The sequence below is a fragment of the Trichoplusia ni genome, chromosome 1 (genome assembly GCF_003590095.1).
Source record: "Trichoplusia ni isolate ovarian cell line Hi5 chromosome 1, tn1, whole genome shotgun sequence".
Taxonomy (NCBI): domain Eukaryota; kingdom Metazoa; phylum Arthropoda; class Insecta; order Lepidoptera; family Noctuidae; genus Trichoplusia; species Trichoplusia ni.
In genome coordinates, this window is record NC_039478.1 from 23625991 (window position 1) to 23641838 (window position 15848).

Consider the following 15848-nt stretch of genomic DNA (forward strand, 5'->3'; position numbering starts at 1 on the left):
AGAAGTAATGAAGTCTCAGAGAAGAAACAAAAGAGATAGAGATAGAGAATGGGTTCTAAGCAAAGCAGTAGCTGAAGTCCTAGAAATTATGACACCTAAAAAAAAAGAAAGAAATACACTTACAAAAAATAAATGAGATCCCACCAAAAACATTAAATGTAAAAAAATGCCAAGTCTCTCGATGCAGTCTTTCCATCGTAAAAAGTTTTGAGATCTCATAGAAGCCAAGTCCTATTCAAAATATTTTGTAGTTATAAATCAACATTTAGTAATTGTATCAATAGTTTTCTTTATATTATAATTATAGTGACTTGGCAATGAGCACAAGAAGAAACAAATAAAACGGCATATTTGTAGGAGTTGAAAGTTACACACACCGCATGCGTAAACATTAATATCACAAAATTAATTTTCTTTTGGTTTATCCGTGTCGTCCCAACCGAATTTCGGCAACGGCAGTCAGTCTTAGTGTACTCTCGATTCATTTACTTTCATAAAGCGATGGCCCGTAAGGTATTCTTAATTATTGTATTGGAGCATGTAGTCGGTAGTGACCATCATGATTCACACATAACAAATAACCTGATCACTGGTCTCGTCAGTAACATTTGCACATAATTCCAGGCATCAAGCATCTTTTAATTTGTGCTCATTGCCAAGTCACTATAATTATAATATAAAGAAAACTATTGATACAATTACTAAATGTTGATTTATAACTACAAAATATTTTGAATAGGACTTGGCTTCTATGAGATCTCAAAACTTTTTACGATGGAAAGACTGCATCGAGAGACTTGGCATTTTTTTACATTTAATGTTTTTGGTGGGATAACTTTTTCATGACAGACGGTCTTTTCGCAAAAAAATTGCCGATTTAAAAATCCTGTTATTCATCAGACCTTGAGTCGACATTGCGGTCCTGGCTTCAATTCAATGATTTTGGCTAACTAGTAGTTAGTAACTACGGTCGGTTCAAAAAGCAAATTGACAGCTGTTCTGTCACTGTTCCGCTGATTGCGAATGGATGTAATGGTAAATGTACTACAGAGTACAGACTATTATATGCAGATTATAAAGTATTAGCTAGATATTTGCAGAATCCGTCAATTGCGTGGAGCGTGAACTGGCACTCAATTGTGATTTAGGCAAGAAATGACCAGTGATTAACATAAAGCTAGGTATAAAAATATTTAAATAAATAAACTACCCTAAGTTGACCTACGTTCAAAAGTACCGAACTAACTTTATTAATAGAGTCGTACAATTTAGTTTATTATTCAAAGAAATCTTACAAGCAAAAGAAAAATGTATTTATAAAAGAATTGACAAATCGGTATAGAATTACAATTGTAATTCTTTATCTAAGTGACAGGTATTTGTAACAACTCAATTATTTATCTGTTATTTGTATTCACTAGAGTTAAGTGTACTCTGAATGTCACCAAATATCAGACGAGTGAGTGAAATACTAAAATTTTATCAACTAACTGAACGCATCTCTATTCTTTCAAAAATAATAATGGACTCCGTTTTACAAAATAAAAACAAATTTGTCCAGGCTTTAATGTAATGACGCAGTGATTTAAAGAAGCTTGTTTACGCGTTTATGAACTGGCCACGGTATTCCTAGTGTTTCGTTGTGACCCCGATTGGGACATGTTGAAATCCTTTGTTTGATTGTGTAAATAGTAATATTCTAAATCTTCAAAATGACTGATTCGAGTTCTTTTTCTTCGCTATTCGCTCTGGTGGACAGCCACTTGTCTAAGTGCAACTTGAATGACTCTCCAAGTGAAGGTGCTCAAGTGGGATCTATGCCGATACCGATGTTCAATGTACAGAGGGGATTATCAGATACTGAGCTTGCGTCGCCACCACAAAGATTGCCAATTCCGAGCTTCAGTTTGAGTGAGAGCCCCATCGTGAATGTTCTGTCAGAGCAGCTTTCGAACATGCTTAAAGCCAAAGAATTGAAGAAGCAGCAAGAGATTGAACAAGTGAAGATAAAGGAAGAAATTGAAAAGCTGAGACTAGAAGAGAAGAATTGTGTGATTGACCTGATGAAGGCAGTTCAGAAGCCCGGCCAGAGCCAGCCCCGCCCGGAGGAGGTGCTCAGCAGCAGCAGCTCCTTTGAATCACTAGTTATAGACAATTCAGAGTTTACTATTGGTTCACCCAAAACCAATACAGACGAAATTGTTCTTAAACCTCCAGAACCATTGCTGCCAATTACAAATGATATGTCTTACATACTGAAGCAGAAAGTTAAATCGGGCAAGTGCTCAGCTTTTGGCAAAGTGCTCACAGCACGCTTGAGGCCTGTTGCAGCGCCATACTTGTGTGAAAAAATTACAACAAACATCATTAGATTTGACTTCAAAACTAAATCACCCTGTGATTTGATTAAAGAGAAGTTAAAACGTAAGCCAACGCACAGTATAAGTAACACTTATCATGACTTTTTCTGATCCATGGGTGTTGCTATTGATAGTGACAGTGACTCCGATCAATAGCAACAATAAAAATACAGTGAGTGCTGTCTGCAGTCACTTTGTCAATAGCAATGCTCATTCATTTAATATGATCAGGACTATTAAAGTAGAAAGTAATGATTAAGTTAGCTTCAACTCTACAAATGGTGGTGTCAAACCATTTTGTTTTATAACTTGATTAAATTGTTAATTTAATATTATAGACACTTAATAAAATCTTATGTCTACAAATTATTTTACACACTATAAATGTAATCTTTTATCTGATAGTTTTTCGTATATATGTATATTTGTAAAGATAAAACTGTGCTTTGACCTATTTGATATTTACCTCCAGAGAAATAGACTGCAACAGCCACATATAGTTTGTAGCAACCAGAACAACATTCCTGGCTGCATGGTAACACTTTAGATGTTTGCAGCTGGAGCAACTATGTGCAAAAGTATGGTGTTATTGGTCGCCACTTACTTGTAATAGCAGTTAGATCGCTTGAGTGTATATTGTCCATAGTGTTCTATAACAGTCCATACTCTCCGTCATTGGTGCACTGCTCTCTCTGGCAGACTTGTGTATGTGCAGTTTTTTATAAGGGATTTAAAAATGTCAATCCGTCTATACAAGGTCTTACATTTATGATGTAAATTAATAATGAAGTATGAATTTTTAACATTTTTATAAATTTAATGCATCGACAAATAATTATAACGATTGGAGCAATGAAATTTCAGATGATGAAATTTTTTAAATGTAATTAAGTAATTTCTAGAATTATTTATGAATCACTATAATATAATTATAACTAAAAATACCAATTAGGTGTAAGTACTGTATAAGTGTATTTATAAAACGAGGTTATTATTGCCACCAAACGATAACTTCTACTGAAGGTAAATTGTCAATTTGACTTGTAAATAAAACTTGATGCTCTTTTTAAGTTTTATTTTCTTCATCTATCTACATACATAATAGCATGAATTACATTCACAGTTACAGGCAATGAAGTGTTAATGATATAAATTACAATCCAGGTGTTCGAGCCAGTATGGTATGGTTTCTTCCGTGTTATCTTATAATATACATCATAACTCATGTCCTTTAAAAACAAATGGAATGAAAGAATGCACAATACTTATTTTAACAAGCATTATATTTTGTTAATTTGAAATACAGTCAACGGCTGTTTTATTGTTGTAAGTACAGTAGGTACAGATGTAAGGAAAATATTCAGTGAGAGTCGAGACCTCACAGTCAAGTGCTGCAGACAATCTGGCTTTTATAGGCAGACTTTGCTTGAAGTGTTTTGATTCCAACGTCCTCCACAAACTGAAAGGCTCTTGACGGTTGAAGTGCGCCCTCCACTACTTATCTAGGCGAGGATGTTTACCTAGAAACTCAAAACACTATGACTATGACGGTGTTATTTGTAGGCAAAGAGGTAAGTAGTTTATATCTTTTACTTTAGATAATTGAGTATCTTAGGGCGCCTATACACGACGTCGGCGCTGCGCAAACAATGGGCATTGTGTTGTGTAAAAGATGTTTTTTTTTTCCCCTTGGACAAGCGCTTGTTTCATTTTGTCCTTATTAGGTACCAGTAGTCGCGTAAGTGTTTGAGTATGTAATAAATTTACTTAATACAATTCTATTAAAATTACTCTTAAATATAACTTAATTGAACCTAAAATGTATAAATGTAAATAATAATTATTTTGTTAGTCTTCGTTCTGGAGTGGCCTCTTTGTTAACCTACCTATTATTCACAATTAAAATTATAATAGTAATAATATTCCGTACCTAACTAGTCCTATACAATACTATACTTAAACATGTATTTTTTAGATTATAATACTATGCTTAAGTAGTAATAGTAGTGTTCAAATATGATAAAGTTTATCATATCTGAACATTACTATCTGTATAGATATCTACTTACTAACGATTGCTTAACCTACCTATTTCTAAATCGTAACGTATGCATGTGCAGTGCAGTGAGTTAGACGATCACGACACGATACAGCACAGCATAAAGAACCTTTTTCCCATTTAGTTTGTCTTGCGAATAGTAGGTAACTATTTCAATATTATCAATAGGTACCTAAGTAGCAGAAGGATGCAGATGTGATATTTCAGGTTATGTTAAGGTTTGTATAGAAGAAGAGGAGGAGGATTGAGTAACGTTTGTAGAGATATAAATAAAGGCCCCCTTCATTTGAAAGCAGTACTTAGATATTAAATTGGTCAGTTAAGTTAGATGGGGAAAAAGGGCTTTGAACTCAGCACTGCTACGATGCGAACCTATTAAAACTAGTTTTTTTTTGTCCCCGACGCAGAATTGAGGGTATTTTGCTCAAATTGTTTATTGTGATTCTTCTCAAGATCTGAAATTTTGATTTTTGATTTGCTCGAGAGCAGCTGAAAGTAGGTAGTAGTACAAGATGATTGCATTGTCCAGTATAAATGTGGATAATGCAATCATCTTTTTTCGACATTGGTCGGAGATGTTTTGTTTTATGTAAAAAAATATGTTAATTCTATAATGATTACCTACATAGGTTCTGTTCTTTACATTTATAAATATAAGCTCAAGCAAGTATCTGGATATACACATTTCAAACAGAATTTTGCTTGATATTATATTTAGTTATACATTTGTCTAAACTATCTCTATTCCTAAAGATGCTATGTACAAGCACTATTTTTAATGGTGTATATTGTTCACTTGAATGTACATCTTTATAATGCTAAATACCTATGATATAGAATAATTATATACCTATCTAATTTGTACTATAAAACTATGCATCGGAGTGCTATTGTAGCTTCCAAATGCAGGAACCGATGTTGTGGTTGCGACGTAGCCGGCCGCTAGCGCGCGGTGTGGGTGCTAGTTGTGTTGTGGTTGCGACGTGGCCGGCCGCTAGCGCGCGGTGTGGGTGCTAGTTGTGCTGTGGTTGCGACGTGGCCGGCCGCTAGCGCGCGGTGTGGGTGCTAGTTGTGTTGTGGTTGCGACGTGGCCGGCCGCTAGCGCGCGGTGTGGGTGTTAGTTGTGTTGTGGTTGCGACGTGGCCGGCCGCTAGCGCGCGGTGTGGGTGCTAGTTGTGTTGTGGTTGCGACGTGGCCGGCCGCTAGCGCGCGGTGTGGGTGTTAGTTGTGTTGTGGTTGCGACGTGGCCGGCCGCTAGCGCGCGCTGTGGGTGCTAGTTGTGTTGTGGTTGCGACGTGGCCGGCCGCTAGCGCGCGGTGTGGGTGTTAGTTGTGTTGTGGTTGCGACGTGGCCGCCGCTAGCGCGCGGTGTGGGTGTTAGTTGTGTTGTGGTTGCGACGTGGCCGGCCGCTAGCGCGCGGTGTGGGTGCTAGTTGTGTTGTGGTTGCGACGTGGCCGGCGCTAGCGCGCGGTGTGGGTGTTAGTTGTGTTGTGGTTGCGACGTGGCCGGCCGCTAGCGCGCGGTGTGGGTGCTAGTTGTGTTGTGGTTGCGACGTGGCCGGCCGCTAGCGCGCGGTGTGGGTGTTAGTTGTGTTGTGGTTGCGACGTGGCCGGCCGCTAGCGCGCGGTGTGGGTGCTAGTTGTGTTGTGGTTGCGACGTGGCCGGCCGCTAGCGCGCGCTGTGGGGTGCTAGTTGTGTTGTGGTTGCGACGTGGCCGGCCGCTAGCGCGCGGTGTGGGTGTTAGTTGTGTTGTGGTTGCGACGTGGCCGGCGCTAGCGCGCGGTGTGGGTGCTGTTGTGTTGTGTTGCGACGTGGCCGGCCGCTAGCGCGCGGTGTGGTGCTAGTTGTGTTGTGGTTGCGACGTGGCCGGCCGCTAGCGCGCGGTGTGGGTGCTAGTTGTGTTGTGGTTGCGACGTGGCCGGCCGCTAGCGCGCCGGTGTGGGTGTTAGTTGTGTTGTGGTTGCGACGTGGCGGCCGCTAGCGCGCGGTGTGGGTGCTAGTTGTGTTGTGGTTGCGACGTGGCCGGCCGCTAGCGCGCGGTGTGGGTGTTAGTTGTGTTGTGGTTGCGACGTGGCCGGCCGCTAGCGCGCGGTGTGGGTGCTAGTTGTGTTGTGGTTGCGACGTGGCCGGCCGCTAGCGCGCGCTGTGGGTGCTAGTTGTGTTGTGGTTGCGACGTGGCCGGCCGCTAGCGCGCGTGTGGGTGTTAGTTGTGTTGTGGTTGCGACGTGGCCGGCCGCTAGCGCGCGGTGTGGGTGCTAGTTGTGTTGTGGTTGCGACGTGGCCGGCCGCTAGCGCGCGGTGTGGGGTGCTAGTTGTGTTGTGGTTGCGACGTGGCCGGCCGCTAGCGCGCGGTGTGGGTGCTAGTTGTGTTGTGGTTGCGACGTGGCCGGCCGCTAGTGCACGGTGTGGGTGCTAGTTGTGTTGTGGTTGCGACGTGGCCGGCCGCTAGCGCGCGGTGTGGGTGCTAGTTGTGTTGTGGTTGCGACGTGGCCGGCCGCTAGCGCGCGGTGTGGGTGCTAGTTGTGTTGTGGTTGCGACGTGGCCGGCCGCTAGTGCACGGTGTGGGTGCTAGTTGTGTTGTGGTTGCGACGTGGCCGGCCGCTAGCGCGCGGTGTGGGTGCTAGTTGTGTTGTGGTTGCGACGTGGCCGGCCGCTAGTGCACGGTGTGGGGGCTAGTTGTGTTGTGGTTGCGACGTGGCCGGCCGCTAGCGCGCGGTGTGGGTGCTAGTTGTGTTGTGGTTGCGACGTACCCGGCGACAGTGTGTAAAGTTGTAGGAAATAAGTAATGATACACCCATTACTTATTTCCTACAACTTTATGTGATGACTTCGGGTGTTAATTCGGGACTTAATGGGTGTATCATTACTTATTTCCTACAACTTTATGTCTAAAATACTTAAATTACCTATACCTATAAATACTATATACACTACACTTTACTATTTCTAATCTCACAGACATATGTGGCACCTGACATAGAATGTACAACTTACTGCTACATATTATGGTAGTTATAAACTAGATATCTTCATTCTACATACATTCTATTCTTACCAATGAATAACATCTATTGTATATGTGTGTGCTATTGCAGCTCCCGAACAGGGCTGATGATGAGTTGTGATTGTTTGCAATGTGTCTCAACAATCTGTTAACTGTTTGAAGTCATCTCGACCTATGGAATAAGCACTATGACTGCTTGAAGTGTGTTGTTTTGTTTTCGAATGACTCACTCAAGACGCTTTGCTTAGTTATACAGTTTACTTGGTAGATGAATAGATCGTAGGCTAACTTTTGATGATTTGTTCCGCCCTTAAAACGCCAGTCAACTATTTTATTTAGTCATTAAATTTTTATCGAACGTAGGTATGTACCTATGTTAAGTTTTAATACAGGTTCTTACAAGGTGTTGTGGTAACTACAAATTGTGTGAGTTTGTTGTGTATTTGGCGGGAGCGATTTAGTAGGTCTCGCACAGGTAACATTCTGCTACATATGGTAACCGCCTACGTGATGCTCATTGGACTTCAATACAGTTAAATGAGATTGTTGAATGTGCACATCAAGCCCTAGATCTTCAAAGTCTTTGAACGCCGGGTAACGAGTGATTGTAAATGTATTAATTAAAAGTAAGCACTACATTGTAGTTGTAAACCTATTTAAAAACCAATTTGTGCGGTTCTATTCAGCGGTTAATGCTTCATTAAGCTATTGTTTATAATGACTTGATACACACGTCTCCACTGCCTCGCGACAAGATGTATTCAAGGTGTCATTGCTTATAAATTAATAGAATCGCAGCGGGTAATTGCTCTGTGGGTATTTGCGAGTGTGGCTGTTTGCGATGTCGCCAAAGCAAAGTGAGTGTCGCTAGTCGTTTCGTTGTCTTTTATGACATCTTACCGTGGTATGTGGCAATTTAACTTTTGGTTTTTACAAGCTGCGCATGCGCAAGTTATGTGGCTGTCGTTTGGTTGTGGTACGTATTTATCAAGGCCAACTTAATAGTATTTTTTTTTAACTATCATCTATCTATCTTAATATTTTATGAAGTTTAAGCAAGATCTGCATTTTTGTACACATTTTCTTGCTTTAACTTGTACTCTTGTTACTAACGAATACTACCTATAACTAATTAATATTATAAATACGTATAATAAAATTTTACGTATTTATAATATTATTTTTAGGTTAAAACATTTCTCCAAGCATCGAGCGCTATCGCAGTGGTCGATACGATGTTATTGCAAGTCGACAAAGAGGGTAGAGGCAAAAAAAGAGTCACAGTGTATTTAAATAGTGTCCGTTGCAAGGGAATCAATGAAGGTGGCGCTGTAGTAGCAAAAGGTTTTTTTTAACGCCACGTTATGTTACATTTGGCAACCAAAATAAAAATGAGACCGTAGTGTTGTTTTTAATTTTGATAATTTTCGATTTATTATACTCCATACTTTCAAATATTTAAACTTAGCTTACTTGACTCTGTTTTAAATTACCAAATTTTAAATTTCTACGTACCCCACTAGCGATATTCCTGTGACTGTTCGGAACTACAATTTGATGTTTACAATTGGACACTTCTTCAAAGTAACTTGGGGTAAGATTAACGGTCTTTTATGGGGGTAACTTACCCCTATCAAATACTTCTCTTTACCTCTTCCTTCCTTATAAGTTAGGCAGAATGGCTGCGTAGTTGTGTACTTTAATTTGTGAACTTTACAAGATTGATACATTTGAGCGTACATCGCGTATGCTTGTAGAAACGTTGATACCTAACTACGGGGGAAGATCTCTTCCACCGTTATATACATCTATTCAATATATAATAATATTTATGAAAAATATATTTACTATAACTTCCGATACACTTGTGCAAAGTCACTTCCATCAAGACACACGCATAAAATAGTATCGAGACGTTTACAATGCTGAGTAAACAGCAACTGTTGCAGATGAAAGGGACAGTGTTACGCACACTGCTATGAGCTGTCTCGCTCTTGCAATATAGTGTTACTGAGTGCAAATTTTCGTTGTAATTTTAATTTTCTGTAGAAGTGAATTCCCACAAGTGTGATCGTTAATTAAATGCATTATTCTAGTAAACTACCTATATAAGAGGCTCTCCAGAACATTCGACTAATGAACATAGAACACGGTAATTTTTATAGCCTTTATAAAAAATGATAGAGCGAGATAGCTATATCTAGCATCTCTTTTTGGCCTACGATACTGCGAAACTCTTTGCCGAATTAATATTTGTACCGATTTGCCTGTGTTTATCAGCTACTAAATAATATAATTTAACTTTTTCAAGGGGTTTTGGTTATTACTGACTTTTTACTTAGAAAAAACTAGATCCATCGCATTTTGCAGAATAACTTGGTCTACCAGCAACTAGCAATTGTTTTGATCATTTTTATTTTCTCTTACATCTGTATCTACATCAATTAGTTTCAACATATTATTGAGTGTTTCTTAATATTAAATTTGAACAGACAGATAATAAGAAAGCATAAAAGAAATCAGACAAAATCAAAAACAAAAATCAGAAAAAAATATATTCATAAAAATGTATACAAATAGAACGCGTTAAAACAATTACATTTTATTTTTTTAACTGTGCATTTTTTTAAATAAATAATCATCTTTATAATATCAGTTCAGTTAAATCTAAATCATATTAGCAAATAAACTCTATAACAATCGTGGCTTTTCTTAGAACTTGTTTGATTGAAGAGATATGAAATTGTTGCGAGCTATAAATTATAATTTCGTCACGAAACACCCTGAATTTTGTGACCACACTCATTTATATGAAAAGATTGACTACGGTCAGGCGTTTAACACACGGCACCATACTCCGCAACGGTATACGTATCAGATATTTTTTTTTAATATCCAGACAGCCAAGTCAATTAACTTCAATAGATAACAGTTGTAAGTCACGTGATTGAAGTTATTTCAACGAAATGTCATTTTCATACATTTCATTTTAAAGATTGTAAAAATTGTCTTGGGGGGCTGATACGTATCACCTATCACGGCGGTTCAAGATGCTGTGTGAAAATTGCTTTAGGAAAGAGTCTTCTGAAGTTATTCAAAGCGATCCCGCGGGTCTGACAAGATGAAGGGCGGACCCGCGCGGTGTTAATAGTCATTGTATGACGAAATCATCAACTAGTCGCCTCGTTAAAATGAAGCAAGCAGGCTCTATGGTACTCTGAAGAAATCACATTTTTTTTAATCTTTACCTAATTTATCACATTAGATTTTTTGGCCTATACGATGGCCAGTAAATTTAGTACTCTCAAAAGAGTTTTTATTTAATTTCAATAAAGCACGACAGTAAAGTACCTGTTCGTTCTGTGTACACTTACAATTAGACAATTTAATTATTATTGAATGTTTTTTAAAGAATGTTTGTAATATCAGCCAGTGTAGTAAGAAAATCGATGTTATTAATAAATTACTAGTCTTATGGCATTGGAATAAAGTCCAAATTTGAAAACCTGGAAACTATACTTCGATTTTCTTGTTCAATTCAAAAGTTTTTAAATTTCTATGATTAAATATTTGAAGTTTGTTATGAATAGATAATACTACATTACATCCCATCTAGAATTAATTCATTCTAATAATTAAGACTTACAGCTATTCGGTTATGCACTGTTTTTTTTTTGTTATTGATATGAGAACTATTAATTATGAATACTCAAAAACGACATTGACTATTTTGAGTTACGATATTAATTAGAATATAATGGCAAGTATATTTGACCCAGTTTCTGAAGAGGAGGTTAGCAAATCAGTATTTTATCTATCACCCTTCAACTCAAGTACTATAACTGGTTGTTATTGCTACCGTTTTAGCTAAATGACTCAAGTTTACAACTCGTTCTTTCAGAAACTGAATTTAAAATAAGTTATCAGACGTAGGACCTACGATACCTGTAAAACATCTACTTAGGCTAGCTTAACATTAAAAAAAAATGAAATAGGTGAACCATTTCATTTTATGAGCCATTCATCTTTCAGTTGCTGTTGCAGGAGTCGAGTGGCACGGTCTTGGTCTACGGTCTACGGGTCGTAGCGACGCGTAGTAAGACGTAGATTGTTGTAACTCTGCCACACGGCAACAGTCTCCGTAGCGCTACGGCTGCCTAGGGCTGGTAGTGGCGGCCCAGGTACTGCGGGTCGTGCAGCTTGCGCGTCGCCTGGTACACGTCGCGCTCCTTGTCCGGGTACTTCGTCGGCAAGTTCGGCGAGTGGAGATTCAATTTGGCAGCGTATCTGTTGATATTTGTATTATTTTATAAATGGTTTACAATGATAGTCTTTGTAAGTTAATCGACTACACGTAAGAGCCAAGTCACAATGTTTACGCCCCTAAAAGACGTCGTTGCTCATGCATATTTTTGTTGGGTTTTTGGAGGCAATCGAAACCTTGGATCCCTGATATCCTCGCCCAGAGGCGAACTTGAAAACATCAATGGTTGATATGCTGTGCTAAGCATTTATAAGACTATTTATATATGTATCAAAATAGAAGAATGTATCTATTCATGAATAATAAAGCCAGTAAGTGTGTGACCTGATGCCGGCGATATCGATCTCGTAGTGTCCGTTGAGCACGAAGTCGTCGGTGATGCGCTGCGGGACGCCTTCGTCGTCCAGGTTCTCCACGAAGCCGAGACACACCTGCGCAAACGTTAGTCTTACAACTACATACTTACAAACTTAACAAACCGGTAATGTGAGGCCCAGATAAGGGGGACTGAGGATTCTGTATAATTATGGTAACGAAAACTTTATTTTTCAGCAGTTGCAGATCAGACTGCAGTTGCTTGACCTCGTTCTAAATTTTTACTATCTGTTGTTGTAGCGGCAAATATATAATCTGTGGATATTTCATCTGTCTATATCCTGGCAGTGAGATTGTGTGGTCACACCTGTTTCTTGAAGGTGAACCCGTAGCTGGTGGTGGTGGTCTGCCCGCAGTAGTTGCCGTCCCTGTAGATGGGCTCGCCGCCCCACGACCACAGGTCCATCTCGTGGTCGTGGTCGGTCAGGAGCAGCTGCACGTACTGCCGGCGGATACCCTCCTCACGCTGCCGGAGCAGGGCCTCGCGACCGATGAATGGGATGTCTTTCTATAGGATAAATATCTCACATGTATGTCTTTTATCTCATAAAAGACTTTAAGTCAAAGATCTTTATTGTGAGATAGCGGTTTAAAAAGGTAAAAAAAAGAAATGAATAATCAAACATTAACATTAAGTAAAATATGATCAATTATTTAAATAAAAAAATATTAATTATATCTTGCATCAAAACATCAAGGGACAGTTTCGGTTTAACTGTTCAAGAAAATGTCGGGATAAAAATTCATCATAGTTTCCATCACTAGTGACCGATGCACGCTGGTTCAGGCAGCTACAACCACAAAACCAATATAGACTCACATCAAACTTGACTCTCCAGGTGCGACCACACTCGAGCGGCGTGGTTATGGTGTCGAGGTCCTGCCCCCAGAACGCGAAGAACTTCTCGACGCGGAGAGCGCGCGACGCGTAGTAGCCGACGTGGGAGATGCCGTACTTCTCGCCGACGGTCATCAGCCGAGTGTACACGTGCAGGGCGAACTACATGCGAAACACGACTTTATGTCTCTTGTCTTAACGTCTAAAGTTTATTGCGGATGCCGACAGTGTGGTATATGCCGTGAATCGCGAATAACAAATGAATCATCTGGCATTTACTTTACATAGTCAGATACTATAGTTGATGCGTCGTATGATGATATGCGTGTAAATGTAATAATTGACAATCGTAGTTAAGTTTCCGATAAAAATATTCGATTGTTTAAAAATATCGAATTAGTTCTCTAGATTTTTGATAACTTTGAATAAATTTGCATAGCAAAGTATATGAGAACTGTTACGCACATGATCATACGGCGTATCAACCATAGTACTTATAACGGCAATGGTTGACTAGGCCCTTACCTCGTTAGGTATATAGAGCACATAGCCCAGCTCCCCAGTGTGCGTCAGGTTCATAGCGCGGACCCCGTTAGCGAGCCCCACGTCGATCTCCTTGAAGGTGAAGAAGGGGAAGTTCTTGGGAGCGAGGTCCGTGTCGGTGAGCTCGGACAGCAGGTTCCTGGTAAAGGGGCCCATGATGCAGATGGCGGTGTACATGGAAGTGACGTCAGACAGCGACACGGAGCCGTTGGACGGCAGGTGGCGCTTCAGCCACGCCTTGCAGCGAGTCTGCTGGATAGTCGGCGCTATCATCATGTAGCTGTAACAAATGTGCACTGTTGTATAAAGGTGGATTCATCGCTACGGAGTGTGTAGAGACACTTGCATGTTTTAAGAAGCGAATTGAACAGTCTAAAATGGAAACTAAAATATTTCTTGCATTTCGGAAGACATTCGCATTAAAATATATTTCGCAATGAGAAATTGGCTGTAATACTACACTGTAAGGTTCTTTTTTCATGTACATGTATGCTATTACCGCTAAGCAGGGGAACAAGCACTATAACACGTGGGAATAAGGTCGATATTCGCGCGACTCACTGGTAGTCGGAGATACGCGCGAGGCTGCAGTCGTTCTCGTAGCCGCCGCGCTCGTTCTGCATGCCCGTGTGGATGATGCTGCCCACCGGCACGTCCACGTCGTTGGAACACAGGTACTGGAGCAAGTCCACTACCTCGCGGCCTTGAGACTGGGGACCGAGGAAAGCCACGTTATACCACAATATGCGCAGAATTTACAAGTGAAGCGTATTTCGGAAACGTGGTAGGTGCCAGGCAGGATAGCAAGATTTTTCTCCATACTTTTTAAGTCGTCTAAGATTTTGAGACTCACGTAATTGTATTGTATATTCATATACCAAGACAATATTTCGGTCTCAGTAATAAAAAAAATAATCCTGCCAATTATGCTGATGCTAAATAACCTCATTGTTTTTTTTTTTCAATTGGTTGTCACGAAAAAATGCTGTAAAAACGCCACAGTCTTTTGCATGATAATCTCTCATCCGAGCAGTCAGTGTGGATCACCTGTAAGTCCATCTTAGCGAAGGACGAATAGTCGGCAAGTCCGACTCGCTCGCGACACGCCCAGTACTCGCGCTGCACGGTGTCGAACCAGTGCGGCTTGCCGAACGTCTTCGTCGACGCTATCTTGAACGGGCGCGGCTTGTCTGACGGCTCGTTTTCTCCTGTCCAAGGGCAAAGTGGTGTGCTTCAGAATTTAGGACACTTACTAAAAGAAAAGACTTCAAAATCATAAGTAACGTGTATGAAATCGAGTGAAAGTCGGAAAGGCTAATGCAACAGCAGGATGGTTAAGTTTCGTTTCTTCAGAAAAATGTAGTGAAGGTTTTAGAATCGTTTCACCAATACAATTCTAACTAGAAGATATAAAAAATATTTCAATACTCATATTCCTAACATTCAGAAACCAAAAGATCTCAGTTGATTACAACTGTATATACTGACCGATGGTTTCGAACCAGGTGGGCCTTTCGTAGCCCATGACCTGTCCGAACACGGCGCCGTTGTCCCTCAGCGTCGGGTAGATGGGCGACAGGCGCAGGTTGCGGCCCGTCTCGAACTCGTGGAACGGGTACGGGAGACCGTAGTGCACGCCTGCGATAAACATGTATCTCGTAAATTGTATGATAGACATCTAGCTACGAGATACCTGATCACTTCAAAAACGACGGTCGTTAGTTATTAGGGCATCTGATCTGCAGTCTCGTGTGGAACCATTCATTTTAGTGCAGACATAAATAATCGTTGAAGAAGATGTGGATCTAAATTTCGATCCTAGAACGTAAATGTTCCCAAAAAAGTTTCAATAGACTTGATATGGAACTAGTTCTAACCATCATATGATAACCATTTATCATAAACTTTCAAGAAGCAACTCGCGAAGTAATATCGCGTTGAAGCGTCTTTTGGGCACCAAGAAAAATATCTAAATTAACAAAATTTTCTTAAAAGCTGTTTAGGACGAAATGCAATTGAAACGAAGATCAACATAGAGTACTAACCGGGTACTTCCTTGACCCGATCCCTGAGGAACCTCTTATTGTTGTGGAGGCCGAGGAAGCGGTTCAGCCCGAGCTCGTACATGTCGTACTTGGAGTATCCGTCCACGATCTCTTCGACCGTCGCCTCGGCCACGCCGCCCGCCGCCGATATACCGACAGTCTTCATGCCGGCAGCCACGTGGTAGTTGAACATCTGTAAGTTATTGTTCTGTGGGTGACCAGTTACATTTCTCCGAGCAATAACGTTTTGAGTAGTTAATTTGAATAGTTAAAGTTACGTCACTTGTCGAAATGGAATGTAATTTCAGTGCAGTCATTGTCTGACCACAAAGAGAGACATACTAAGACAATTACTGGAAT

The 15848-nt window shown here is 40.5% G+C and overlaps 2 protein-coding genes across 2 annotated transcripts; one reads left to right on the forward strand and one right to left on the reverse strand.

Annotated features, from left to right (window-relative positions):
• The first annotated feature begins 1403 nt into the window (after positions 1–1403).
• Positions 1404–3430, forward strand: LOC113500029. Its single transcript, XM_026880676.1, has one exon. It carries the CDS (start codon positions 1713–1715, stop codon positions 2469–2471), a length of 759 nt encoding a protein of 252 aa, XP_026736477.1. The 5' UTR covers positions 1404–1712; the 3' UTR covers positions 2472–3430.
• A 7517-nt stretch (positions 3431–10947) lies between these two features.
• LOC113500037 (pyruvate dehydrogenase phosphatase regulatory subunit, mitochondrial) lies at positions 10948–15789 on the reverse strand. The gene is made up of 9 exons (XM_026880690.1): positions 15489–15789; positions 14932–15081; positions 14491–14651; positions 14005–14153; positions 13426–13723; positions 12883–13062; positions 12370–12570; positions 12012–12118; positions 10948–11710 (listed from the first exon to the last, which is right to left on the reverse strand). The coding sequence occupies exons 1-9, from the start codon at positions 15679–15681 to the stop codon at positions 11581–11583; spliced, it is 1569 nt and encodes a 522-aa protein (XP_026736491.1). The 5' UTR covers positions 15682–15789; the 3' UTR covers positions 10948–11580.
• Positions 15790–15848: the final 59 nt, after the last annotated feature.

Coding starts and splice junctions, on each gene's coding strand:
- LOC113500029 (XM_026880676.1), top strand. CDS start 1,713: ATGACTGATTCGAGTTCTTTTTCTTCGCTATTCGCTCTGGTGGACAGC.
- LOC113500037 (XM_026880690.1), bottom strand. CDS start 15,681: ATGTTCAACTACCACGTGGCTGCCGGCATGAAGACTGTCGGTATATCG. Junction 15,082..15,488: donor TCGGGTCAAGGAAGTACCCG/GTTAGTACTCTA, acceptor TGTTTATCGCAG/GCGTGCACTACGGTCTCCCG. Junction 12,119..12,369: donor GGTTCACCTTCAAGAAACAG/GTGTGACCACAC, acceptor ACGTTTGCGCAG/GTGTGTCTCGGCTTCGTGGA.